This window comes from Populus trichocarpa, chromosome 3 (assembly GCF_000002775.5).
Source record: "Populus trichocarpa isolate Nisqually-1 chromosome 3, P.trichocarpa_v4.1, whole genome shotgun sequence".
Lineage (NCBI taxonomy): Eukaryota > Viridiplantae > Streptophyta > Magnoliopsida > Malpighiales > Salicaceae > Populus > Populus trichocarpa.
Window position 1 is genome coordinate 9814798 of NC_037287.2, and position 27694 is coordinate 9842491.

General features: G+C 32.5%; 3 protein-coding genes across 9 annotated transcripts; 2 read left to right on the plus strand and 1 right to left on the minus strand.

The window, feature by feature from the left end:
* The first annotated feature begins 7734 nt into the window (after positions 1 to 7734).
* LOC7483571 (17.4 kDa class III heat shock protein) lies at positions 7735 to 8649 on the plus strand. Its single transcript, XM_024596990.2, has 2 exons — positions 7735 to 8118; positions 8196 to 8649. Exons 1-2 carry the CDS (start codon positions 7906 to 7908, stop codon positions 8451 to 8453), a joined length of 471 nt encoding a protein of 156 aa, XP_024452758.2. The 5' UTR covers positions 7735 to 7905; the 3' UTR covers positions 8454 to 8649.
* Positions 8650 to 14912: 6263 nt separating this feature from the next.
* Positions 14913 to 17218, plus strand: LOC7461949 (40S ribosomal protein Sa-2). The gene is made up of 5 exons (XM_002303291.4): positions 14913 to 15159; positions 15689 to 15951; positions 16056 to 16253; positions 16573 to 16774; positions 16874 to 17218. Exons 1-5 carry the CDS (start codon positions 15003 to 15005, stop codon positions 17002 to 17004), a joined length of 951 nt encoding a protein of 316 aa, XP_002303327.2. The 5' UTR covers positions 14913 to 15002; the 3' UTR covers positions 17005 to 17218.
* Positions 17219 to 17669: 451 nt separating this feature from the next.
* On the minus strand, positions 17670 to 27386 carry LOC7461950 (phosphoinositide phosphatase SAC2). 7 transcript variants are annotated; one of them, XM_024597800.2, is made up of 17 exons: positions 27234 to 27386; positions 26902 to 27052; positions 25024 to 25228; positions 24775 to 24940; positions 23801 to 24023; positions 23309 to 23385; positions 22871 to 23058; positions 22696 to 22793; positions 22358 to 22491; positions 22148 to 22273; positions 21352 to 21703; positions 20465 to 20586; positions 20197 to 20307; positions 19336 to 19512; positions 18745 to 18921; positions 18575 to 18665; positions 17670 to 18079 (listed from the first exon to the last, which is right to left on the minus strand). In XM_024597800.2, exons 2-17 carry the CDS (start codon positions 26974 to 26976, stop codon positions 17984 to 17986), a joined length of 2418 nt encoding a protein of 805 aa, XP_024453568.1. In that variant the 5' UTR covers positions 26977 to 27052; positions 27234 to 27386; the 3' UTR covers positions 17670 to 17983. The 7 variants fall into 7 exon arrangements, with proteins under 7 accessions (XP_024453568.1, XP_024453569.1, XP_024453566.1 ...); XM_024597801.2 differs by having other exon boundaries at positions 26902 to 27057; positions 27234 to 27375; XM_024597798.2 differs by having other exon boundaries at positions 27166 to 27366.
* Between the last annotated feature and the right edge of the window lie 308 nt (positions 27387 to 27694).

Here is a 27694-nt window from a genome sequence, read left to right on the forward strand (position 1 = left end):
AGTGCTATTAATTAAACTGCAAATAATCAGTGGTGGGGTGGTGGTTCTTTGTTTTAATTTGTCATGTTTGTATCGTTCGCGGCAGCAAGAGAGCTGTTTGTTGGCAAGCAGCCACTGACTCCGTCGGCAACACCAACCGCTTCTTTTTCAAGGGTAGCAAGCCAACGAGCAAGTTTCAGGCATCTTCTTGGCCTTTTGCTTTGTCTCCACACCGACACGTTTTGTTGGCCTTTTGCTACCGAACAGAGCTCTTTGGATTGGCTTTACATGCTTGTTGGTTGGAAATCAGAGAATTAAAAATGAAACTGAATAATTATTCGGTACTTAATTATAACCAATTAATTAATGAAGTTCTTGTCTCAATCTTTGTCTTCATTATATCACATTTCTTAGTTTTTTTATATGAGAGGAAATACAACTTATCATTCCAAAGGATGAAATTCTAACGAAAATTTATTGTGGTTGGGGTTGTTTTTTAAAGTATTTTTTATTTAAAAATATATTAAAATAATATTATTTTTTTATATTAGTACAGCAAAACGATCTAAAAATATTAAAAATTAATTTTTTTAAAATCATTTTTCAAACCAAGAATCAAGAAAAATAGAAAGAAACGGATGAAAAGAGAAATGAAGCTTCAAATGAATATCTTTGTGTGGTCCAATAAGATCATGATTACTGTAGAGCTACATTAGTTTAAAACTCATTACAACTACTAGTGGGGCAATAGCACCTCTAAAGCCTATTCTTGTGTTGAGACTGCTAACCCAATCAAATTGTGACGTGTGTCAACCCTAATGCTATTTCCAACTAGCTACATAGCTTTCGAGTAGTCCTAGATTTGCCCCCTTAGATAATCTAAGATGTATTGGGAGACCTAATATATCTTGAACTACACATGGGGTACGTAGCTCTCCTCTGTGATAATTTTTTTTTTTAAATTTAATATAAATATTCAGATCAGCTTACATAATTGTATTATAAAATTACAACTATTAAGATTTAAATCATGTTTCATAAAAAAAGCTATCAAATACACAGTTATTATACTCTGCGAACTAGCTACATTTATAATATATAAACAAAAATTGCTGTTGAAAGGGCAATGCATTGTAATAGATATAATATATTAATGCTCGATCGGTCACGATTAACCCTACAGTATCTCAAGCAGGATTTATGGGATTTAAACAAGATTTGGGGGCTTAAGGATCATGTGCCTTAGAAGAAGCATGTGCGATCATTGTAGAGGCTCGGGATTATCATCATGTTCAGCAGCTAAATATCACTGTCAGATCATGCTTAACAAGATCATCATGAGTACACTCGCATAAAAGAACAAAGAACGAAGAGCATATATGCCGTTTGAGACCTTTAAAGCAGACATGGTATCAAACAGATACATGCTCCATGATTCCAGTGTTGCACGTACTGAGGAACACGTAGTTGCTCCATGATCCCAGTGTTGCATAGACTGAGGAACATCGATACTGTGCTGTGGGGAATCATGAGGTCAAATCCGTTTTGTAAGATTATCATGGGTTTGAAGAGGGCATTCATGTATACTGTAGAGATGGATTGCTGGAGATAAAATGCGTTTTCCCTTTATTTTCTTGGGAAGAAGAAGGAAAAGAAAGAAGAAAAAATGATCATAGGGCGAAAGCAAGAAGACACCTTGCCAGACAGGAGGAGGACCAGTCAAGTAGAAGCGACATAATTAGGCAGGCCCAAACAAGACTCAAGCCTAAACAATTTGACTTGTGTGTTGTAGCCCGATAATTGAATAGGTCGCAGCATTCCTAGCAGGGGTCCATTCTGCACCTAATCCCATTTAATTTCAATCATTGTTTTTTAAAAATTCCAAACATGTTCTAAACATGCCCAAACTTCAATGTGAAAGCTTTATTTGCGTGTGAGATGTTGTGTTTGTTAAAGAAAATCAGTTATTTAATTTATTATCTTGAAGTATGATTTTGAAACATAGAGTTTATTAAAATAGAGGTTTTTGTAAGCTCAAGGAACTTAATGTGCATGGATGTTATCAAGAAGTAAAGTTTTAATACTATTCCATCAACATTTGGGATGAAAAGAGATCCAGTTTTTTTACTCGTTTTTGACTAATTAAAATCATTAAGCATCATCGTTAATTTCACGGCCTATAAAATTAATATAAGTTGACCCGAATGTTCACGTTAATAAAAAAAAATCATTTAACATGGATATAATAAAAGAAAAAAATCAACAAACCAATACATATATAAATATAGAAATGGATTATCAGTTTAATGAATTAAGTGGATAACTGAAAACGCACAAACATAAAATTAGATGTTTAATGTAATTTTATTCGTGATGGACACAAAATAAACTCAAAACTAAATATTTTAATTTTGCAAGACTTTTCTATGAAGCAACGACATGGATGTATATTGCCACTCACCTCAATATTATTTATTCAGATTTTTTTATAATTATTAATAAGCAAAAATATATTCTACATAACACTCATTACATTTTAAATCAATAATAACAAAATATTTGATGTATAGAAACAATTCTGTCTATATATGATTTTTATATTTTTCATATATTTAAAATTTATAACCTGATCATAATTATTTATTTTTAAAGACCATATTAAGATTTTCAAATTCTTTTAAGCCTATATATATATTCACACACGCGCGCGCGCATACGAAAAAGAAAAGAAGAGTGATAAAAAAAAACAATGAGTTAAGACAAGAGGTGGGTTTGGCTTAAGCGTTGGGCTTGCTGAGCAACCAGGTTTCAAGACGAGCCTCTTAAAAAAACATAGGAATCAAACAACGTGTAATTTTTGCAAACAAAGATTATGATAGCTGATAATTCTAAGAATTGCCGGATTTCATTCTAAAAATGTATTGTTTTAAATTTAATTAATCTAAGAATATAATCTTAGAAAAAAGGTAAATTGAATAGTGAACAATAAATAAAAAGATCTGAGATAACTCAGGTCATTATCAAAATTAGTAAAAAAAAATTTGGAAAGAAAAAAAAAATAGAATCCAGTCTTGAATTAAATAAATGTTGAGAGATGAAACTAAAAAAACATGAGCTTTAAAAAAAAAAGAGGAAAAAACAAGCAAGCTTGGAGGATTTTCTAAACCCAAGTTAATCTTTCAAACTTGTAGCTCGTGAAATCTTAGATCAGAGCTAAATCAAGAAGCTTTATTTCCAGCAAACTAAATGTTGGAGTATGAAATCCAAAAAGAAAAGATCAATCTAAAAAAATCACCAAGGAAAATAAATATCAACTAAAATAACAAGGATCAAATTGGTAGGAAAAAAAACTTTAAAATGATGAATTTTTTTTTTAAAAGAAACTTTTAAAAATCATATCAAATAAAAAAAATATCAATTAAAATGTTGGGGACCAAATATGAAAGATAAAAAAAAGGATGAAATTGAAAAAAAAAAACTCAAGCTCATGAATCATCTTAACTAAACAAATAGTAATCAAAAGAACATGGACCAAATGTCAAGAAATAACAAAGTGAAGGGATGCTTTTATTTTTTGTAGGGTCAGTGTGGAGAACAAGGAGGAGAGAGGGGAAGAAAAAAAAAGGGTCGCATGCGCCAAACCGGTTGTTCGTTTGTAACGCACATCGCACCTGGATGGAGAGGAAGCCGAGATGAATCTAACACTACCCTTGAAACCCTCGTATGACCACTGAAATGACATCCCATGTGCTGCTCAAAAGGTATAGGGACATTTTACACATTAGAGTGTGTTCGCCACGCTCAAGCCATCTTTATACACACACACACACACATACAAAGTCAATTATCGAATAGTCCTTTTAGCAACCACATTATTACAAAATAAAAAACCAAATTCAAAAGATATAAAGTCCCCTCAACCAAAGCTATAAGAATTTTAACTTTAAAGGAAAATATGTCATTTAACTATTTAAAAAAACCAAAAAGACAAAAAAGTTCATAGATTCAAGTTTACAAAATTTTACTTTTAAGGATGATTAAGTAATTTTATTGTGTTAAATAAAAGTGTAAATACCCCATTGCCCTTGTTCAAATCTTAAATGACTTTTTAACAATTTGAAAAAACTCTATCCTACCCTCAATGCAAGGCTTCATGATTTTGGAGTGAAGGGAAAAAATGTCATCCACAGTAAATATAGTCTCGGTCCACAGTGAAAACCTGAGCATTTATAGTTTTGTTTTAATACTAGTCGTGTACCCACGCTAAGCTGCGAAGCCTTTTTTAAGTTAAAAATGATGTTCAGGTAGCCTGAACACGTTTTAGAGGAAAAAAATAATGTGACCCAAGTCATAGGCCAGACCGAATCAAATAAGTTGGTTTTATTTTAATTAGATAATAAAAAAATGATAACGATAACCTGGGGAAAGAAATTTTTGTAAAAGAGAACAAACAATATAGCTAAATTGTCATCTCATTAAATACAAAATAATGAAATTGGATATAAAAAAACAACAAAAGAAACTGGCTCAAGCTCGAGTTAGCATGAGAAACCTGTAACTTAGAGAAATAAAGGGTGAGCTAACTCGGGTTAACTAGCCAAACTCGCAACCTAAGTTATGAGATCGGGATAACCCGGTAGAAAAGACAACATAAAAAATCACAAAGCTAAAAAGAAAATAAGTAAGAAATAAAATGATTTCAACCCGTGTTAACTTTTCAAACCCGTGACTTGAAGCTGAAAAACTAGGAAGCCCAATTCTCAATTAATTAAATATTGAAGGATTAACTTGGAAAAGAATATCAATTAGACAAAAGGATCCAAAACATAAAATGACAATTAATAGAATAGAGATCAAAACTGAAATACAAAATAAATTTTATTTTTTGATTAAAGAGTGAAATTGAAAAACAAATACGTGAACAAAAGGACTAGAAACACAGTCAAAATAATGAGGATCAAAATTGAAATAAAAAATAAAAACTAATTTTTTATTGAAGGGTAAAATCGAAAAGAAAAATCAATTTAACAAAAGACTAAAAAAACAATCAAAATAATGATCAAATTGAAAAAAAAAAGATATTTAGAAAATTGGGATTGGATGATGAAATTGAAAACAAATAAAACTTGTATAAAAGGACCAACAATAAAAATAAAAAATCAAAAGAATAAGGATTGAAGTTGAAATACCAACAACAAAGAGGACCAAACTATAATTTTTGGGCGGAAGGGAGAGAAAAGAAGAGAAAAAATAGGTCTATTGGCAACAAACTAAACTACCGCCACCTATAAGTGTTTCACCACCAGGAAGAGAATGTGGCGACGCTTTTAACATCACAAAGAAAGGGCATTTTTGGACCCTAGAGGCGCCCACCTGTCGTCCGAAGGGTGTAGGCGAATCTCACGCATCGGAAAGTGTGCCATACGCGTCTCAACCATTTTTCTATTATTATTTTGTCAAATACCAAACTGCCCTTAAGTTGACCTAATAATAACCAAAAAAACCATTGTAAAAAAGATTAAAAAAAAACCCCTTGACACTAGTTTAAAATGTTTTACTTATAAGAATAGTTTGGTTGTTTCATTATGCATTTTATTTTTTTTGTATTTTATGTTTTGTCAAATTTTAGATTTCCCCTCAGCTGAATTAATAATAACAAAAAATTATTGTGAAAATACTAAATTGTCCATTGAAACAATCTTTAAATGTTTTGCTTCTAATGGTATTTTAGTCGTTTTACTATACATTTTTTGCTTTCAATATAATATAGTATAGTACTAGCCTTGATACTCACACTTCATGACGAGACCAAACAAGTTTTTTTTGCGTAAAAAAAATGATATTTAGTTGCCGCAAGCATATTTTAAAAAAGAAAGAAAAATGTTTGAATTGGGTCATAGATTCAACTTAGTCGAATAAGTTGATTTTATTGTAATTAGATAAAAAAAAATGACGCTAAATTGATCAAATTTAAAAAGAAAAGTGATTAGAATAACCTGGGGGGAATATTTTTTTTTCAAAATAGAACAAACAATGTATCTCAATTTTCATTCCATTAAACATGGAAGAACAAAATGAGGTAAAAAAAAAGACATAAAAAATTGATCATGTTCAACCCAAGTTAACACGACAAATGTGTAACCGTGATAATGAGAATCAAAATTGAAAAACAAAATAAATTTTATATTTGATTGAGGTTGCAATTGAAAAGAAAAATTAATTTAGCAAAAGGACCAAGAAAAATAAAAAGAATAGGGATCCAAATTGGCGTAAAAACTAAAAACAATGTTTTGATCGAAGGGTGAAATTGAAAAGAATAATAACTTTTACAAAAAAGTCAAGAAAAAAAATTAGAAATCAAAACAATGAGGATCAAAGTGGAAAAACAATACCATCAATTTGAATTGAATGATGAAATTGAAAAAAAATAATTTTTTTACAAAAAGACAAAGGAAAAAAAATAGAAACCAAAAGAAAGAGGATCAAATTGGAGAATACAATATTTGGTAAATTGAAATTGAATGATGAAATTGAAAACAAATAAAACTTCTACAAAATAATCAAAACTAAACATTAGAAATAAAAAAAATAAGGACTGAAGTTGAAATACCAACAACTAAGATGGTCAAGCTGTAATGTTTAGGGGAGAAAAGAAAAAAAAAGGGGGGAAAAGATCAATCGGTGACAAACCAGACCACCATCGGTAACATGTGTTGCGCTAATAGATAGAGAACATGGAGGCACTTCTAACAATATAGTGGAATGGTACTTTTAGACGCCATATGAAAAAAACGAACGTCTCCCACACGTGTCACCAACTTTTTTTTTTTATCACTTTCTTTGTTTAAAAAATCAATTGTCCCTCATCTTACACCGCAATAACCAAAAAAACTCAATGTAATAAAAAAAAAAACCTTGACAAAAAGATGAAAAATCTTCTTGATGTTAGTTTATATTTTTTAACTTCCAATGATATTTTGGACATTTCACTATATTTGTTTTTTATTTTCTACACCTAGTGACATACCAAAATGTCCCTCTCTAACATAATAATTATGTAAAAATCATTGTGAAAATATAAAAGTGTTTTATGACTCTAATTTTAATTATTTTTTTATTTCAAGGGTGTTTCAGTCTTTTCAATGTGCAAGTAAAAAAAAATTATTTGCCTCCAATTAATTTAATAATGACTAATGGGTCTTATAAAAAAACTAAAATACCTTTATTAATTTGATAATGACTAATGAATCTTATAAAAAAACTAAAATACCTTTATTAATTTGATAATGACTAATGAATCTTATAAAAAAATTAAAATACCCCTAATTGTTGATGTTAATTTTCTAAATGGAGAAACAAAACCATAAAATTATTGTTATAGTAAACAATGATTTTACTTACAAGCTACTATAAAAATATCTTTCCAATTAGCTTTTGTTAATATGTTTTAAAACATTTAATTATATATAATTTATCTAAAAAATATTAATTGCAAAATCATGTAGTTCATTATACACATTAAGGAATTTTGAGAAATAATTTGCAAGAACTTTGAAATAATAAATTTAACCAATATAATGATGCTCACTCAACAATACATTCCTATGACATACAGTCGTGGCTCCCTCAAATGCTGCCAGGTCAATGCTATTCGTGGACAAGAAGATTCCACATTATCCCTGAAGGTCCACGTGGGAACCAATGATCTTTCGAAACCACTTGGGATTTTTCCAGACTCTTCACTTTTCGGTCTCGAACTTTCCCCTCTCCTTTTAAATATGATGTTTATCCCACTATTTTCTCAGCAACCAAACAGTCAAGTCAAGCCATCTTGTAACCTGCTGTCAGTCATTCTCTCTTTTTATTGCCCAACTTTCCCAGCAAACAAACTAGCTTACTACAAAGCAAGAAGAATTTGTTGGGAAGATGAACCGAGTAGTAGATTCAGATGTGTTTGATGCAGTGAACCATTTGTTTAGCTTCCCTGAAAACTTTGAGAAGTTGATGTTTCATCCGCGGTCGAGTGATCATACAACCAATGAAATCAGGAGCAATAGTATTCCCGTCGACATTTTGGATGCTCCCAAAGATTATGTTTTCTACATGGATGTCCCTGGCTTGTCCAAGTCTGATATCCAGGTACGTTTAATCAATTTTCTGATTTGCCTTGTTTTTAAATTGAAATTTTGGTTGCTGATCAATTTTATTAATTACAGGTTACTGTTGAAGATGAGAATACTCTGGTGATCAAAAGCGGAGGGAAGAGGAAACGCGAAGATGGTGATGAGGAAGGCTGCAAGTACATCAGGCTTGAAAGGAAGGCACCTCAGAAGCTGATTAGGAAGTTCCGGTTGCCTGAAAATGCCAATGTGTCTGCCATCACTGCTAAATGCGAAAATGGGGTTTTAACCGTGGTTGTTGGGAAGCATCCTCCACCACCCAAACCTAAGACAGTTGAAGTTACCATCTCCTGAAAGAATTAAGGAGACTGAAATATGATGAGTTTGGTTAACGAGCAATAAGGGTTTTGCTCCGCTTGTGTTGTTGAATTGATGTAGCAGATGATTTTGTAAATGAGGAAGATGCCAGGAAATAGTATAGTTTCTTAGGCTTCATGCAAAGTAATTTTTATTTGGAAAATAAATTTGAGAAAAATGAATTATTTTAATAGTGGAATGAAAAATAAATTGAAAAATATTTTTAATGTTTGATTATATTATAAAAAATAAGTTGAAAAATAATATAAGTTTATTAAAATAATAATGAATAAATTTTATCAATTAAAAAGTTGAATATGAATGAAATTGAAAAAAAATATAATTTTATAAATTATTTTAAATAAAATAAATAATAATTAAAATAATAGAAATTAAATCTAACAAATAAAAAAATTAAAAGATAAAATAATTAAAATAATAATTATTATTATTTCTAATAAAATAAATAACAATTAAAAGAATAAGTACAAAATTTGATAGATAAAAAATTTCAATTAAAAAATAAAATGATAAGAAAAAAGTAAATAAAAATTATAAAAATGAGAATTAAAGTTAATATAAAAATCAAAATTTAATGGATGAAATTAAAAAAAAATATTCAAAACAAAATATATATAGCAATTAAAAGTTTGAGGATTTAATTTGATATAATCAGCAAATAACATGATATTTCTAAATTTTTCACAACTTTCGGAAAGTGTTTTCCGTCTAAAATAAAAAAAAAACTTTCCTGAAAATCAAGCCAAATTTTTCTTTGACTGGAAAGTATTTTTCGTTGATCAACTTTTCTAATGATAAATAAATACAAGAAAGTTTGGAAAGAGATTTCTAGAAAATCACTTTTTATTAAACAAACGAGGCCTTAATTCAAAGCTAAATTACTTTGAAATGTACTTGTGTTCTTTCCTATCTAAATAGGATTGGGATAACAATGAGGAAAGTGATAAAATTAAATAAAAAAATCTTAAAAAACAACATAAAAGAATAAGAGTAAAGGTAAATTTTAAAAAATAATGAACTAAAATTATAGATTATAAAAAAATAGCAATAAAAAAGTGGATTAAATTTAATATAAAAATAATTTAAAATAAAATATTAAGATATGAAATTAAAAATAAAATTTAATTAGAAAAATAAATAAAATAAAAATATAGCTAAATAAATAAAATTAAATGATGAAAGATGATATTGAAAAAAATAATTAAAAAATATCAATAAAAAAATTAAGATATTAATTGGAAAAAAAATGATATAGCATATTTTTTTGACAAAAAAAAATCTTTGAAGCTTAATTGCGCGACATTACTGGAAAAAACATTATAAGTTGCTTTTAATATCACCTCAAAAGGTAGTGTTTAAACATAAAGTGATGTTGCATTTGTTGTCTAAAGGGTTTAATAATTGCCCACTCATTAGCAATTTTTCTTTTATTAATATTTGGATGCAAGTTTTTTTTTTGTTTCAAGTATAGGAAAGTCTTAACATTGTATATAAAAATGTAAGATCAATCTTTTAATAAATTTTGTTTTTAAAAGTAATATAATTTTTATATTATGTTTTTAAGGAAAGAAATAAAATAAGAAACACAAAAACAACATAAAATTTTCAACAAAATATCTAAAAATGCATTAAACGACCTTGAATTTGCAATAATATTATCCCCAATATGCATAATTAATATGTTCACGTACTTTTACTTCTTCTTTTTAATTTAAAAACTCTAGGCTTACAATATAAGTTTTGAGTACCTGCAAAAACAATCCTAATTGTGGGACTCAAAAACCTTCCGATAATAAAGTTAATATCTTTATGAAAAGGTATTGAATAACTTAAAAGAGATTTAAATTCAAGGAATAAAGACGTTTGTTCTTGAGTTTTTAAGTTTGTTGATACTTTGAAATCTAAGTATTTTTTTTTTATCTTAAGAGATAAAAAGTTGTGAACCCTTTACCTAGAAGGTTCATGAGGTATTTATACCATCTGAACCTTGTCATTTCCATAAAAAGAAAGATCTGGAAAGTCCTCTGGTTTCAACGATATTAATGAGAGATAAATATCTCTTACATATCATTAATGAGATATTAAGTATGGTAAGTCACTTAAAAGACCTTATATATACCTATAAGTATAGGGAAATAATTATATGTGGAGAGGCATGACGGTTTATTATGTCTTTAACACTTATATTATAGAGGATTGTTTAGGATCAGACATAAATCTTTAGAATTTGGTAATGTCTAAGTTCTTTGGGTCTAACATGTTTGTCAAATTCACGTTACCTTGGACTTGATGAACTGCGAAGTCCAAGTGCCTTGGATCTGACATATTTTTTAGATCCACGTTACATTGAACTTGGTAGACTGCCATGTCCAAGTGCCTTGGATTTGGCATGTTGGCAAGACTCACGTTACTTTGGACTTAGCAAACAACCACGTCTAAGTGCCTTAGGTCTGGTATGTTGGCAAGACCCATGTTACCTTAGACAATGGTTACGTGTCACGTCCAAGTGCCTTGGATCTGGCAGACTTGCCAGACTCACATTCTCTTGAACTTGACAAACTGTCTTGGGTCTGACATACTTCACTGTCTTGGGTCTTCGCTGTCAAGTCTAAATATATTGGGTCTAGCATGTTTATCAGACACACGTCATCTTAAACTTGACTGACTGTCAAGTCCAAGTATCTTGGGTCTGGCATGTTTGCCAAACCCATTTGATTTAAGAAGATTTTTATTTATAAAAATCTTAAGAAAAAGTTAACTCATCAATTCCTCCCTCTCCAAGCCTTTAATGCGTAATCTAATATTTAAAGGCTTAAGAGACGTTGAGGGTGACAATTGGCCAGTAAACATCTTGTCATCCTTTGGGAAAATACGATATTGCATTGTAGATTTAAAAAGATTTCGAGAGAAAAGAAAAAAGGTTTTTTAGGAAGATCACTTGGCGGTGCGCAATAAATATTACAAGTTTTTTTTTAACTTCAGCCACCAATATTGGATTTATTGGGTATTGAATTTCATAATTTGTTTTAACTTTCTTTCATTGCAATTATTCTGGTCTCATGACCAAGGTCTAAGTTTTACGTACTAGCCATGTTGACTGGAGTTGTTTTTTTGTTATTTTTTTTACTTAATTTTGTTCTTAACTTCATCCTTCAATATTGGATTAATTGAAAATTAGGCTTCATAATTTTGTTTTATTTCTTTTATATGGGGTTATCATGGTCGCATGACCTGGGTCACTAGTTTTGCGGGCTAGGCAGGTTGATTCAGGTTTTTTGTGCTTTTTTTAATTGATTTGTTTTCAATTTATTCCTTCAACACTAGGTTGATTGTGAATTGGACTTTATAATTTTTATTTTATTTACTTTCTATAAAGTTATCTTTGTCTCCAAACCCAGGTTTGACATATAAGTCTTGAGTCAATTTTTTATCTTTTTTTTTATTTGATTTATTTTCAATTTAAATCTTTAATTGGTTGATTGATAATTGGGCTTAATGATATTTTTTATTTGTTTTTATGAGGATATCATAGTCTTATTGCTAAGATCACGAGTTAAGCCAGTTGACTTAGTTTTTTTTTATCATTTTCTTTGTTGAATCCTTTATAATTTCATCATTCAATATTGAGTTTATTGAAAAGTATGCTTCATAACATGTCTCGGTCTGTATTCTATGAGATTATCTCGGTATCATAAACCAAGTCATTAGTTTGATTGGTTGACAATGGTGGTTTTTAATGTTTTTTTTTAAAATTTCATCATTCATTATTGATTTGATTAAGAATTGAGTTTCATATATATTTTTAATTTGTATGGGGTTATTAACATATACTAAAAGGCATTGACATTTTCATTATAACAATGAATAATGAAATGCTACGGTTCTTGTCACTTTGGTCCTCAAGATCTTTTAAGACTTTTTTTTTAAAAAAAAACTTAAACTTAGTTTTTTTTATTAAAAAATATCATCCTCAAACATTGGGTTTACTGGGTATTGGACTTCATAATTTGTTTTGATTTGCTTTGTATGTAGTTATCCTAATCTCATAACCCGAGTTGTGAGTTTTGTGGGTTAACCATGTTGACTCCGGTTATTTTTTAATTAATTTTGTTCTCAACTTCATCCTTCAATATTGAGTTGATTGAGAATTTGATTTTCTAATTGTTTTATTTTGAATTTTTTTTTCTATGGAGTTATCACTGTCTCATGACCTAGATCGCAAGTTTTGCAAGTTGGTTAGGTTGACTCGTTTTTTTTTGTTTTTTTATTAAATATTTTTTTTTCAATTTTATCCTTTAATATTTAGTTCATTGGAAATGAAATTTATAATTTTTTTTATTTTCTTTTTCTGGATTTATCCCGGTCTCCTAACCTAGATTTGGTAAGTTAACCTGGGTTGGCTCAGGTCATTTTTTTTTATTTTTTTTATTTTATTTTCAATTTAAACCTTCAACATTAGGTTTATTATGAATTGAGCTTCATAATATTTTTTTTAATTTTCTTTCTACAGGGTTATTAAAGTCTTATGAACCGGATTGTGGATTAAGCAGGTTGACTTGATTTTTTTTATTCATTTTAGTTGATTTTTTTAAAAAACAAATTATCATTCAATAATGGATTGATTGGAGAGTAGGCTTCATACTTTATTTCAGTTTGTTTTCTATGAGGTTATCCCAGTCTCATGACTTAGGTCACCAGTTTGGTTGATTGACTCACGTGGTTTTTTATGTCATTTTTAATTAATTTTTTTTAATTTCATTCTTAAACATTAGGTTAATTAATAATTGAGCTTCATAATTTGTCTCGATTTACTTTATGTAAGGCTATTTATCATATACTAAAAGGAATTGGCATTTCACTACAATAATGAACAATGAAATGCCAAGTTAGTTTTCACTTTGGTCCTTCAATTTTTTAATGACCTTTTTTTTTAAAAAAAAAAATCAAATTTAGTATTTTTTTTTTCAATTTCATCATCCATCTTTGGGTTTACTAGGTATTAGACTTCATAATTTATTTCAATTTTCTCTATATGGAGTTGTCTTAATCTCGTGACCTAGGTCAAGAGTTTTGCAGGTTAGCCGTGTTGACTTAGGCTATTTTTTTTGTCCTTTTTATTAATTAATTTTGTTCTCAACTTTATCTCTTAACATTGGGTTGATTGAGAATTGAGTTTCATAATTTTTTTTATGTGCTTTCTATAGGGTTATCATAGTCTTATGACTTGAGTTGTGAGTTTTGCGGGTTAGCAAGGTCAACTTAGGTTTTTTGTCCTTTTTTTAATTGAATAATTTTTTTTAAATTTTATCATTCAACATTGAGTTTATTGTGATTGAACTTTATATTTTTTTATTTGTTTTCTATGGAATCATCTCAGTCTCCTGGCCCGAGTTTGATAGTTAATCCGAGTTGACTTATGTTATTTTTTGTGATTTTTTTAAATTTAAACCTTCAACTTTAGGTTGATTGGGAATTGAACTTCATAATTATTTTTTATTTTTTTAATGAGGTTATCATGGTTTTATAACTTGGGTCATGGGTTAAGTTGATTGACTCCTTTTTTTTTAGTTCATTTTTTTTAATTTCATCCTTAAATATTGAGATTCTTAATTTGTTTCAGTTTACATTCCATGATGTTATTCTAATCTTATGATCGAGGTTACGAATTTGGTTGGTTGACTCAAGTTATTTTTTGTGTCCTTTTTTTTTATTTCATCCTTCAACTTTTTATTGATTGAGAATTAAAATTTATAATTTGTTTCAATTTGCGTTTTAATTTAGATATATTGGTCTTATGACCGAGGTTTGATAGGTTAACCTGGACACTCAGATCATTTTTTTAATTGATTGTTTTTCAATTTCATCCTTAAACATTGGATTGATTGAGAATTGAGTTTAATATTTTTTTTTAATTTTTTTATAGGGTTATCAGGATATCATGACCTAGATAACTAATTTGGTAGGCTAACACGAGTTGATATGAATAGATCTAATATGCTGCCATTTCAATTTTAAAAAATATCATCTCGATTGTTTTTTTTGAATCAAACTATATTTTAATTGGTTATCTAAGTTTGCTTTTGGACATACCAAATCAATTATATCACATTAGTTAATCTCCATATAATTTAATTTTTTTTATTAAAAAAATTTAATCATATCTAATTTTTTTTTAACATTAAAAAAAAATAATCTCACTCAAAGCGCAGCACTAATATTATCTAGCGGTATACTAATAAATCCATTAAAAACCAAACAATTAAATCATTCAAAATTTTAATATTTTTAAAATCAAGAAGATTTCGATTATCAAAAAAGCAAAAGACCGATCATGATATCAAACGACGACGTGTAGTTTGAGTAGGCACAGGCCCATAATTTATTTGTCTGGGCCTTAAAAAACCCTTGTGGTGGCAACAGAAGCTCTCTTATCGCTCACTCACTCTCTTAAAACCAAAAAACCCTAGCCCCTCACCCCCCCCCCCCTTTTCCCTCCGTGCCTCACACACACTCAAGCAGTCAATCATGGCGACAGCAACCGGAGCAGCTGCGGCTGCACCAACAAGGGCACTGTCACAGAAAGAGCTAGACATTCAGATGATGTTGGCTGCTGAGGTTCATCTTGGCACCAAAAATTGTGACTTCCAAATGGAACGTTATGTTTTCAAGCGCCGCAATGATGGTATATTAGCTGTACTCTTTCTTTGTACATACCCATCTGTTTTAGATGTGTTGATCGTTATACTTTTAGGAAATAAGTAATAGGTTTTTTGTTTTGTGGTCTGTTGCTGTTGCTGATCTATTAAAGGTTGAGTCTTTGAGCATGATTTCTGTTACGTGTTGTGTGTTTTACTTTTCTTTTGTGTTCATGAACTTGAAATGGTTTGGAGATCTTTTTTTGGATGAATTGTCTATGTTGAGATCATTGGTGGAACAGAGTAGATGTAATTTGTGTGTTTTATGTCATTTGTTATTAAGGCTTCGAATAATCTTATGAAAATGAGGCTTTCGATTAAGATTCAACGTGTTATCTGTTAGCTGTTTGAGATGCAAGGGAGTTATAATTTTAAATTTGTTTGTTTTTTTTGTCAATTTGACTTTATTTTTCTGAATATTTGTACAGTATGCTTATTGTGGCTGTTCATTGCTGTGATGGGCAAATGGTTTTAGTTCTAACTTGTCTGTCTTATTGATTTGTCTTTATTGCTCAGGAATTTATATTATCAACCTTGGAAAAACATGGGAAAAGCTTTTACTGGCTGCCAGAGTTATTGTTGCAATTGAGAACCCCCAGGATATGATTGTTCAATCTGCGAGGCCCTATGGTCAAAGAGCTGTCCTCAAGTTTGCCCAGTACACTGGTGCTCATGCAATTGCTGGAAGGCATACCCCTGGTACCTTCACTAACCAGATGCAGACTTCATTCAGTGAACCTCGTCTCTTGATCCTCACTGATCCAAGGACTGATCACCAGGTGAACCCAAACTTGTCAATAGCATTAAGCTTATCATGCCTGTTGGTTTTTTGCGCTCTTTTTTCTGTCTTCAAATTTTAATCATCATCAATCATATCATACAGCCTATCAAGGAAGCAGCTCTTGGAAACATTCCAACCATTGCTTTCTGTGACACTGACTCTCCCATGAACTTTGTGGATATTGGCATTCCCGCTAATAACAAAGGCAAGCACAGCATCGGATGCCTGTTTTGGCTGTTGGCAAGAATGGTTCTGCAGATGCGTGGAACTATTCCGCAAGGGCACAAATGGGATATTATGGTAACATGTTTATTGCAAAAGTGTTTTACAGTCTCTAGCCCCGCCCCTCTTCTCTGAGCTTTCTGTTTTCATCCATTTGCTTTTTAAATTGCAAGTAGAATGACTTGATGCTCTGCACTCCATCTTACTATAGCAAAATCCCAATGTTTTAGTTTAGCCTGCAGCAGATGCAAACATTCATTATGCGTCTGTTTCCTTCATCAGTATTTTAATGTCATGTTTTACTGCTTGGGATTGGTTTGTACATTCACGGTAACTGTGCTTGAATACGTTACATGGAGTGGTTATGAAACGCTTCATTTGGCATTTTTCTGGACAGGTGGACTTGTTCTTTTATAGGGAACCTGAAGAAGCCAAGCAACAGGAAGAGGAGGATGCACTACCAGCTGCTGATTATGCTCTCCCTCCTCCTGATTATGGGATTTCTGCAGGTGAATGGGGTAGCACTATAGCTGATAGTCAATGGACTACTGATGTTGCCCAACAACCCATTCCTGCTGCCAATTTCTTCCCAGAACAAGGTAACCACAATTCGATGAGACTCCTATAATCTTTGCATTTGTTTTCTGCAGTGAAACTTCTGTCTTTGGATTCATCCCACCTTTTTATTCAAAATTTAGGTGTTCTTTCTGGCGAATGGGGTGCAGCTCCGGCTCCAGCTCCAGCTCCAGCTCCTGCTGCTGAACAGCTCCCAGGTGCTGAACTTGGTGTACCTCCCCCTGCTGCTGCTGCTACTGGCTGGGACGTTTAAATTCAGCAAGAATGCTCATGTTTACAACTACCATCATTCTTGTTTACAATTACCATGTTTTGCACTCAGTCGAGAATCATGAGTTAGTTTTGTGGGGAACGGACTGTTTTTCTTTTTTTACATTTTTGGGCTCGGTGTAGTTCTAGACGGTTAATTTTTTTTTTATAAGATTTACACCGATTTTGGCATCTAATAGTAATGCTGTGTTTTGTTATGTCGTTTTTTAAGCTTCTGTTGTTTAAGGTGTAATATTCCATGTGGCACTGTATTTTATCTGGCCTGATTCAAATGATTCGGGATTTGCTTACGACAGAAATCTCTTTTTTTTACTGTAGACGTTACTGTTTCCCCCAAATATGGTGGCTCCGAGATGATTAATCTGGGGTTGTGATGAACAGGAAGATTTGGGGATGATGCTTCCTACCAGTGCAAGCGTCATCCCAATTATATAAAGCAGCCTTATTTAACTTAGCTTGTGACAATGGCTCCATGGTTAATTTAACAAAGATTTAATTATTTATAGAAATGAAAATAATTGACTTTATTATTTCATTTTTTAAATTTAATATGAATCAAGATCAATATATGAAGATTTCAAAGCCTTTGTTTTTGCGGAGGGCATGAGTATCGGATGAACATGGGAGATGTAACTGGAGAGTAACATCTGAATCCAACAGTTGCAACTGCTCTTTCTTTTGGCAAGATGTATGTAAAATATATACAGGGTTTCAAAAATAATCTTTAATATCCTAAGGGAAATGGAGGCCTCGAGAGCTCCAAATGAATTTAGCTATGCTATTTACCCTTGTGTTTCCTCATTCTCGTTCCTGAAGGCTTACAATCGAACAAAATGGCGGAATTGTATCTTTGGGTTGATTTCTGGCTATTTATTTTCAGACAGGAAATCCGCATCCTTCGGATGGGATTAAACAGATTTATGGCTCTAATGAATTATGTATTGAAAAATTGGAGGTGAACTTCAATGGAACAGCATCTCCCCACTCATTACCCACTGGACAAAGCGGTCTGGGAATCCACCCGCGATGTCATCAGAAGATCCAGTTTGACTTCTTCCCTGAACCAAAGGAAGTATCAGATTAACATTCTGACCAACGCAAATCAGGAATGCAAGTGATGAACGATCAAACAGCAAAACATTACTCAAATACAAATAACAGAAAGCTGATAACTGTCGGCCGAATAATGCGAGAAACTTGAGCACATAGCATAACAATATAAAGAGCAAGTTCTCAGGTCAAGACCATAGTTGACGCAGTGTCAGACTCGAAAGAAATGCATAAAATTGGATGCCAACTTGAGCCAGCCATAATCATTCTACCTTGTGTTAGATTCTCCCTTGGAGAGATAGAATAGGCATAAACAAAAAGTGAATTTGATGCTTAAACATATGAGAGATGATCAAGTAGTTTTAACCAATTTACTAACACATGATGTCAATTGAGTAAAAAGTTGATAAATAACATAGTTGCTATAGAGGGTCATACACCAGAAACTTGTACTCTTTAAACAAACTGCAAATGCAAACACCAGAAGAAAAAAAAATACTAACCTTCAAGCTAGATCCGGACTCACTAGCAGATATGGTTGTTTCTATTTTCACATCGTTCCCAAGATTCTCAGATGATAGGCCAGCACTAGACCTGCAGCCATTAAAATAATTGTCGAGTACTTGCCTTCGGTTCCTGAGCTGAAGCACTTAATTGGAAGTATAAAAACTACCTATCACACAGATCTTCTTCACATGAATTCCCAGATGTAGAAAGCCAGTCCATATCAAGGAAATTTGAGCAGCTGCAAGCATCCCCATGTTCGTCATAACAAATATGATTACTTTCAAAACATTGGTATTCCTCCACATCTTTGAAAAGCTTCCTGCAAGGCATTGAGGGAGTGTACCTAAAAAGACCCCCAACATTAATCAGCCACGTAAGCACATAAAATGCAACAACCGCATGATATAAAAGGGTTAAGGAATGCATCCAAGCATTTCCATTTCCTAATTACATGCTGAAATTGAGGGACGATAGCAGCCAGATTTTGTAGCCACAGCATTTATAAATAAACCTCACTTATCCATTCCCAAGCCTTAACCTAATGGCTACAATTGCAGAGGAATGACAACTTATCTCCTAATGGCTAAAGAAATATAACCTGCTGAAAAGAGAATCTATTTGGCATTTCAATTAGTCATCAACTATGCACCTCTATGAGGAGTGAATACAAATCGGATAAACCATGGGCTTACCAAATAGGGAGATAAAATCATTAAACATAACAAGCTGTGACAAGCATTGAACAATTTAAGCAGACCTGGAATATGATATGTCACTTTCACAAGTTGATATCTCCGGATTTGAGTCTGAAAGACCATTATTAACTCCTCCCTCCTTTTCAGACAGAGGCTTACTGTATCCAATATTGGCAGCTACAGGTGACTCATTTTCACACCGAAGATTGCCATCTGACAGTGACCTTTTAATGAATGACCTACAGATGACAAAAATATTAGCATAAAGGTTTCCTTACAAATGAAACTTTAGTTTCATCATATTATATGTTCTAAACATTATATGGTCAAAGTAAATCTCAGATTAACTTATGCTCACACACAAGCATGTTTAAACACACATAATTAATTTGAGAAAAGCGCTTCCAATATCCAAGTTGTATGCATCATTTGAATAATTACAGAAGAATTGCATTTACTGGATGTGTTAAAGCTAATGATTTATTTGCAATACAACAATGATAACAGAAACATGCATTTTTTTTAAAGCAAGGTCCTTGACCAACATAACTTCCTGTGATACACAGTTTTCCTATTCACAAAAAGGTCCCAAAATAGTTCTTATTCAAAAAAAGTCCCTAGATATGAAGTGTAAAACTTGTCAAAAGCAGAAACTGAAATTATAACCACGATTCTCCTTCCAGTCATTGAGAATCATAGTCCCACACTGATCCTTTTTTAGCTCTGGTACATGTTTTTGCATTGTCACCGATTACCTATTTTCATACCCTTAGAACAATATAATGTTACCACCAACCATACCCAAACAAAGTGGTTACCTAAACAAGTGCGCCTTTCCAAATTCAGCTATAGTTATGGCACTGAGGGAATGAGGTAAGCATACAAAAATTATTGAGATATGGCATGTTATGAGGGCATATTACCTAGCATTCTCAACTAAATCAGGACCACGCCTTCCAACATCACAATGCTGGTCCGAATCCAATTCCCACAGTGCTGGCTTTCCCTGCTGTGGCTGGAAATGACCCAAGAACCTGACCAAAAAGTAAAGGCAAATATCACATCAAATGCATAATCCATCCCCTGCAATGAACCTACCATCAAAACATACATTTTAAAATCCCTGATCTGGGAAGTTCTTTCCAGAGAAAAGTAATGATGGCATTGAAGCGCAGAGCCTCTTATACTTACACATTAATAGCATCTTGTTTCTCAGCATCCATGTAGGCATTACTGTAATAACGTTGTAGAGTTCTAAAGAATTCCTGGGACTGAGTTGCTGCTTTCCACTGACCTCTTCTCTCAGAAAATATCTATTTAACATCATCATTGCAACACAGTGATGCATTGGCAGTGCTAAACTTAAAATAGATAGTTTTATGCAGAGTTCCAAAAGTAGAATTTTCAAAACAAAGTGGACAAATGGAATGAATATGAGTATTTCAGAAACAAGGGTGTTTTGCTTTTTAAGTAATGAACTAACAATTTCAACAATAAGTACATCCATTGCTCTTTTAACTCCTGAGAATCCTTACTTTCTTCCCATGCAGGCAAGGATACCCAACGTGATCAACTTAGTTCCTTGGCATCACAATCAAAGAGGCGATGACATGCAAAATTTATTTTCTTAATAAAACACAAACATGACAGAGCCAACTTGCTCAAATAGTTTAGTTTACACACACTGGAAGATTGAACAAAACTACAATACATGTTTGGTATAATGTTTTGCATTATCCGCACCATCCTAAAACACATGCATCCAAGATTAAAAGCATCAACAAGCTTGCAAATGTTTCTTTCTGATTTCCAAAATCCTACAAATCAAGTCAGCTCATTGAGCAGCAGACCCATCTACTGCAATTTTCAAGGTGACCAAAGAAAAATAATCACACCCCTATGAACTACATAATCTTAAGTGAGAAAATCCTTGATTTTTATTTTTTTTTACTTTTTCAACTAAAAAAAATTCCAAGGAAAACAGCTAACTGTGCCCGAAAATGTATTTGATCCACAAAATTATGTTCAATCATATTTAATCATTAAACTGTAGGCCTCCCCAAACCCACAAGGATTACCTTGTTGTGAGCAGCGGACCCACCATACTGCAGTGCAAGTGTGTCGCCCATCGTCTCATAAATCCTCATTAAATCTTCAGCTAAAGGATTATCTAGATCAATACTTGGGGATTCCATATATCCTAGTGCATGCAACTGATGCCCTAGAGCCACCAATCCATAGGCATATTGTGCTACATTTGTGCGATCTAAACAGTCTATGCAATTGGTCCTTAAAACACCACTTTGGAACATTGGAACGTTGATACTCTGATTTTGATTTGCATCACATTCAGCTTTGGCAATTTCTGAATCCAACTTGCTGACATTGTCACTAGAAGGATTTTCAAGAGAATAGTCACCATCACGTTCCCTGCACCAAATTTGCATTGCCAGCATTGTAAGTCACTTACAAGAATTAGACAGAAACAAAGGAAAAAACCCTGGCAGTGTACCCTAAAATTGTTAGTTACTAGAAAAGTATCATTATCCATAATATTGCATTTTCTGTTTTTCCCACCTTTTTTTTATTGATTACAATGTATAAATGCAAAAGGACACATTACACAAACTGCGCATATGCAAGTTTTGAGTTTTGAATCAATATATTTCCTTAAATCATTTGAAATTCTACAAAGCAAAAAATCCACTTCAGTTTGAATTTACTATAAATTTAAAGGGGCCCGGATAGCAATTGTGTGATTATTGCGTGAAATCTAGCAAGACAACGGATTCTCAGAGCAAACATTTTCCTGAGTGGATAAGACAAAAGAAAAATACCATGTAAAAAGAGTTGGAAGCCTTTTCATTAACTTACTCAAAGCAGGACCCATTTAACAATCCCTTGGAACTTGAACTTGGCATGACTTGACAATAAAAGATCCCAGTTAGATTCAATGCATAGCTTGCAACTCTTCCTAGAAGTGCCAAGACATTTGTAGCCCTGTTGAAAGCAAACAAATGCTATTAACTTCAGTCATCACAAAATTAATGCGAGAGAAAAGTATGGGGTGGGCAAGCAAAGTACTTTCTAGAGTGTTTATGCAAATCCCAGTGCAGAAACTTTAGGCGATTCTCCTCGGGTAAACTTTTATTGATAAATCTGATGGCATTTGCAAACTCAGCACGAAGTATGGTTTCCCGAGGCTTCTTTTCACGCGACTGCCAATCATCAACATAATTGTTAGAAACATATAACAACCACGCCTCAATCCCAAAAAAAAATGCCGAAAACTAATGACAGCAATAATAATAAAAAAACCACATCATGAATCCATTTTCATACACAAGAAGCTTAAAACTTAAAAGATCACATGAGCACAGGCATCTGGAGCAACCAGTCTCTTGGTAGTCGCAGCAACCTACCTTTATTAAATTCAAAATAATTATCGGACTTCCATATCTCTTCACAAGATTTTCAAAATGAAGTTTTGTTGCCTCAAAATTTTGGTCCTTCCTTGACACTGCAAAATAATAATAAATAAATAACTTGTGAAAGTTACCACTCAGAATAACACGGTTCACAGTATCGAAGTCATACACATAATGTCAGGTTTGATATTCAATCGTGAAGTTTCTTGAGACCAGAAAAGCGGGATTGAACCCCGATTCTGAACAACAGAACTTATTTGCACTGGCTGTTCTTCAGGAACATCTTCAAACATTATCTGTTCTGTCTCAACATCATTAGCAACTCTACCCTTCTCATTCACGCCTCGTTTTAAATATCTAGACAGATCAGAAAATAGGAAAATCAAATAAAATTCATTGTAAGTTCAGCAGTGATCAGTGGGATAAAATCTGGATAGTAGTGTTTCTATAACACATCAGTGGACTATATGAAGAGGTTAATATACAGATTGGATCCGATCAATATTAGAGAGTTTATCATGTTCACTGGCAAATGATCAAAGCAGCCAAGCAGGGTTGGTTAACTCCAGCTGGCATGCTGTTCAAAAGTTTTGAAGACCATCCATACCTTGTGCCAGCATAATGCCGTGATCGTCTAGCAATGAGAGCCAGCTTAAACTCCCTGCCAGGTACTGAAAGTTTGACCTGGATACCAACAAAGGAAAACTAAAAAAGATCAGATTGAAGCAGATCATACAAATTTGCATAAATAAAGATTGAAAGGCGAATAAGGCCAGATAAATATGGATAGAGTTGATATTCCATTCAACCTGGTTCAACTTACAAAAGGACCATGTTCTTAATTCAATTAATTTTCCTTGCAAAAGACCTAGGTAGAGGAACTTCAACTCCTAACTCTAAATGGGATGTAATAATAAACTTGATAGCTTTGAAAAGAACCACAAAAGGTAGTGAGTTAAGAAATTAGAGAAGAAGAAAGCAACACATAACATATACCATCGTAAATGTGATGACCATTTTCTATCATGGACTGTTCTTTTTTATAGCATGAGCGTCTTTAAGCACTCATGTATAGTTGGTTACTTGAAATAAAATGCACCTGTTTAAAGAAGCCATACACTAATGCCACTGTCCATAGAGTATTCTTGAGGTTATTTCGAATTCCTCGAGTTAAGAATTCATTCCAAACAAACATTGATTCATAGTGACCTTGTCCCGTCTCATTACAAGATAAATTCTTCTGAAGACTGTGCATAACATGGTAGGAGTAGCTGAAAAAGAAGTCCCTTGTAAGATCCACCGTGCACAGGAGCTTCTTATATCTATTTCATCAAGACAAAAAATAAAAATTGAAAGGACAAGTCAGTATGTTTTTACTGATGTTAAAGAAAAGGAATGCTATGAATTGTTAGTCTAATCAATATAAACAAGAAACTGAAGTAAAAAAAAAAAAAAAAGTGAATTTTCCCCCACAAACCCTGATGATACCTTGCCTCATTCAACAGATTTTATTAACATCACAACAGCAATGAAGTTTGCCCCTGTACATATGCAGGAAATGAACTGGCAATAGCCACTAGGCAAAAATATCAGCTACAAAGGATGCAACAGCAATATTTTATATGCATACCTCAGAATAAGATGCCCTACTTGTCTCATCTCAAAAACAAAAATTAAACAAGGAAAGAAGAAAGATAAACTATAGCTACATTTACTACCAGAAGAAATTGAATAAGTTTGAATCACAGAAGCCCGCATCTTTATGAATCACAGAAGCCCGCATCATTAATTAACACTGAAGGGTGTAATGACAAAAATAGTCAAGAAATTACCTCCACAGTGTTGAACCAGTCTACTTCTAATAGGCAACATGCAACTCAAACTAATTGTTCCAAACAATTAAATGAAAGAAAATAAAAATACCGAACATTGATTTAAAAATTAAACCAGCGCAACCATAAAAAAGTCATCATCTAATTACAAATCAACAATGCTAATTCTGATACTAGTATCTTAGGTCTCCTTAACAGAACCAAGTACATATTACATTTACATGCAGAATGGACAAAAGACCTGTTCTCGTTCTTAGAATTAGTCATATTGGACTGCACAGTAGAATTTGGAATAGGAATCATCTCGCTCTTGGTTATAGAATAAACTGTATGGCCACAAATTGCACCGATCTTCCTTCTTTTTGTTATCAGCAGCATGTAATGGGGTCCCAAAAATTTAATAAACCCTATGTTAAAGAAAAGAGCACCATGAGTTCAATAATGAAATATATCAAAAGCTCATATAGAAGACCTTGCAGATACAACATACCAACAATTCCGTAACAAATAGTGACAAATTTAAGTCCACCCGTTGACTTATTGCCTTCATGTATTCGCCTTAGCAGGTCAACGCATTCACTTTCTGAATATGTTGTAGAATCTTCAAGAACAACGAGTTCAGATGGCTCTAACCGATCAATCTTTAACACCCTGCAAAGGGTTCTGTTCTTGTCTCTTCCGATCATATAAAAATTCTGCCAAATATTAGATGTTGGATCAGAAGTAGTTGTAATGATGATTCGATAAATTGGCATGAATAATCATTGCTTATAAGAAGAAAATGAAAATGTTTTGATAAATAAATTCATATTAACAACAGCACTTTACTATTGCTGTAAAATAAATTGTGGGATAAATGAAAGAAGCAACAAAAAGTTCCATCAAACAAAAGTAGAGATTTTTCAAATAGGCAAAGCACATCATCAGTACATTAAATTCCAGCAAGACAGCAAGAAAGAAAGTTCTATGCAACTTGTTTCCTGCTTCATAAGCATCAGGATATAACTCATGCAGAAAGTCTGGAGGGGCATAGTTTTCCAAAATGGTAGTGACTTCAATGTTCAGAGGACCCATATTACCCAAAACAAATTGAAATAACCCCAATACTTCAAATTATAGGGACACAGATAAGAGGAGGGCAACAACTTCAACATATAGTACCAAACATGACAAGGATTACTCCCTTTATACAACATATAAAAACACAAGAAACATAAGGTCTGGTAAAATTTGAGAAACTAATGGCCCATGTCTGTAATACTCTATTTATAAGATTCACTGAAAAAAAAATTGGATTATGCTTGACCACCTTATTGGAATAATATTAATACAATAAAGTTATATCCATTGACTGCATGCCAAAAAAAAAAAGATAGACAAATCTGTAAAATTCAAAGATTTCTTATGCCTAAAAAATGTGACACTGAGCAAGTAAACATGGGAAAGCAATCATAAAGGTGAGCGAATGAAGGAAAAAAATTCATACAAAAGCGTAATTAAAATTTTGATCTCAATTTATGCTGAAGAGTAGGAAAAGCAAACAGCGTCGTGTAAATTTCTTTTCTGTTACCAACCTAAATCCTACAATTAGATTGCAATAACATCAAAGATTTTTGCAATAACTGGCACCCAAACTTGTCATTATGAAGTATTTTCAAGGGACAAACTTGGCGACAAATCAATGAGCTGCTATTGTATAAAATCGAATGGCAGCTGAGCAAAATACATATAGTCTTATTCATTACTTCGGGAAGAAAGAGTAAGGCAGCAAAACAGGTATGACAAAAGCAAAATTTGGACATTTACATCTCCCCACTTTTTGCTTAGCCCAAGAATTCCAATGGAATAGTTCGCTGGAAGCCCAGTCACAAATTCCACATCCCTACTTTTTTAACAAAATCATTCTATGACATAAACTTAGCACGCTTTAAGTTTTCAAAATGAACTAAGCAAGAAAAAACCAAAATCAAACCCAACCAATTGCTAACTACAATCTCAGAAGCAATGAGTGCTTTATTTGAAACACTCCCTTCAAATCCGAGTTTCCAATCTGGTCAAGACCACCCCCTAATCAAGTCAAAATCCTAAATCTAACACCACGTGAATCATATCCAATGTAAAACAATCACCCCATCAACATTAAACCACCAGAAGCATCAAAATTTTAAATTCCTCACTTCACGGAGGCAATCACAGCAGAATTGAAATGAACACACAGACGTAAAATAATCATTATCCCGGAAATCACAAACAAGAACTATTAAAACAACAAATCAAAGACATCAAAACCCAAAAAAAAAAACAATCAAACACGAAAACATAAAGATAAAGATTGAAGAAAATGAGCACGTATATTATGTATATATACCGAGCGAGTCTCATAGAGTCTGAATTTCTGCAAGTAACAATAATTGGAGGCACCACCAATCAAGTTTGTTTCCATTTGGGATCCCACCTAGCTGAACCTCCTGGAGTTGGGTCAACTCCACGGTAACAAAAACTCCTTTACTTCTCAAAATCTACACTGAAAGCACACATCTTTAACTATTTATCTATCTGGGTTTTTATTATTTATTTAAGAAAACACGCAGAATGAGAATTCAAAAACAAAACAAACAAGAAGCAAGCAGACCAAATAAGTGAAAGTTTCAATCTTTTTTTGTGGTGACGATTACAGTTTTTGATCGAGAGAAAGCAAACCAGATAATGAGCTAATAATACACAGGACGTTTTGGAGCAGATCGAAGAGAGATGGTAGACGCAGAGAATACGAGAGAGAGAGAGAGAGAGAGAGAGAGAGAGAGAGAGAGAGAGAGAGGCTACAGATCAGAGAGAGAGAGAGAGATTGAAATGAAACGCAAAAGGAGAAAATTGTTTTATTTATTTATTTGTCTTTAATTTTTACACACTGTTTGCTTTGTGGTTGTGGTTGTCAGGAATTAGGAGATTGTATGAGTGGTGACTGACTGTCCGAATTAATCATGTTTTACTTGTTCTAATTTTCTTACCGTTACCACGCTTTACTCTCTCTTTTTTTAAGAAAAAAAATATATATTCTATTCTCTCTTCAACCAGCAAGGCAATTTTGAGCTCGCATAAAAATAGTTTTAATGCTAAAAAGCTTTGTAAATAATTTTCGCTATACAACAAACAAAAACAAT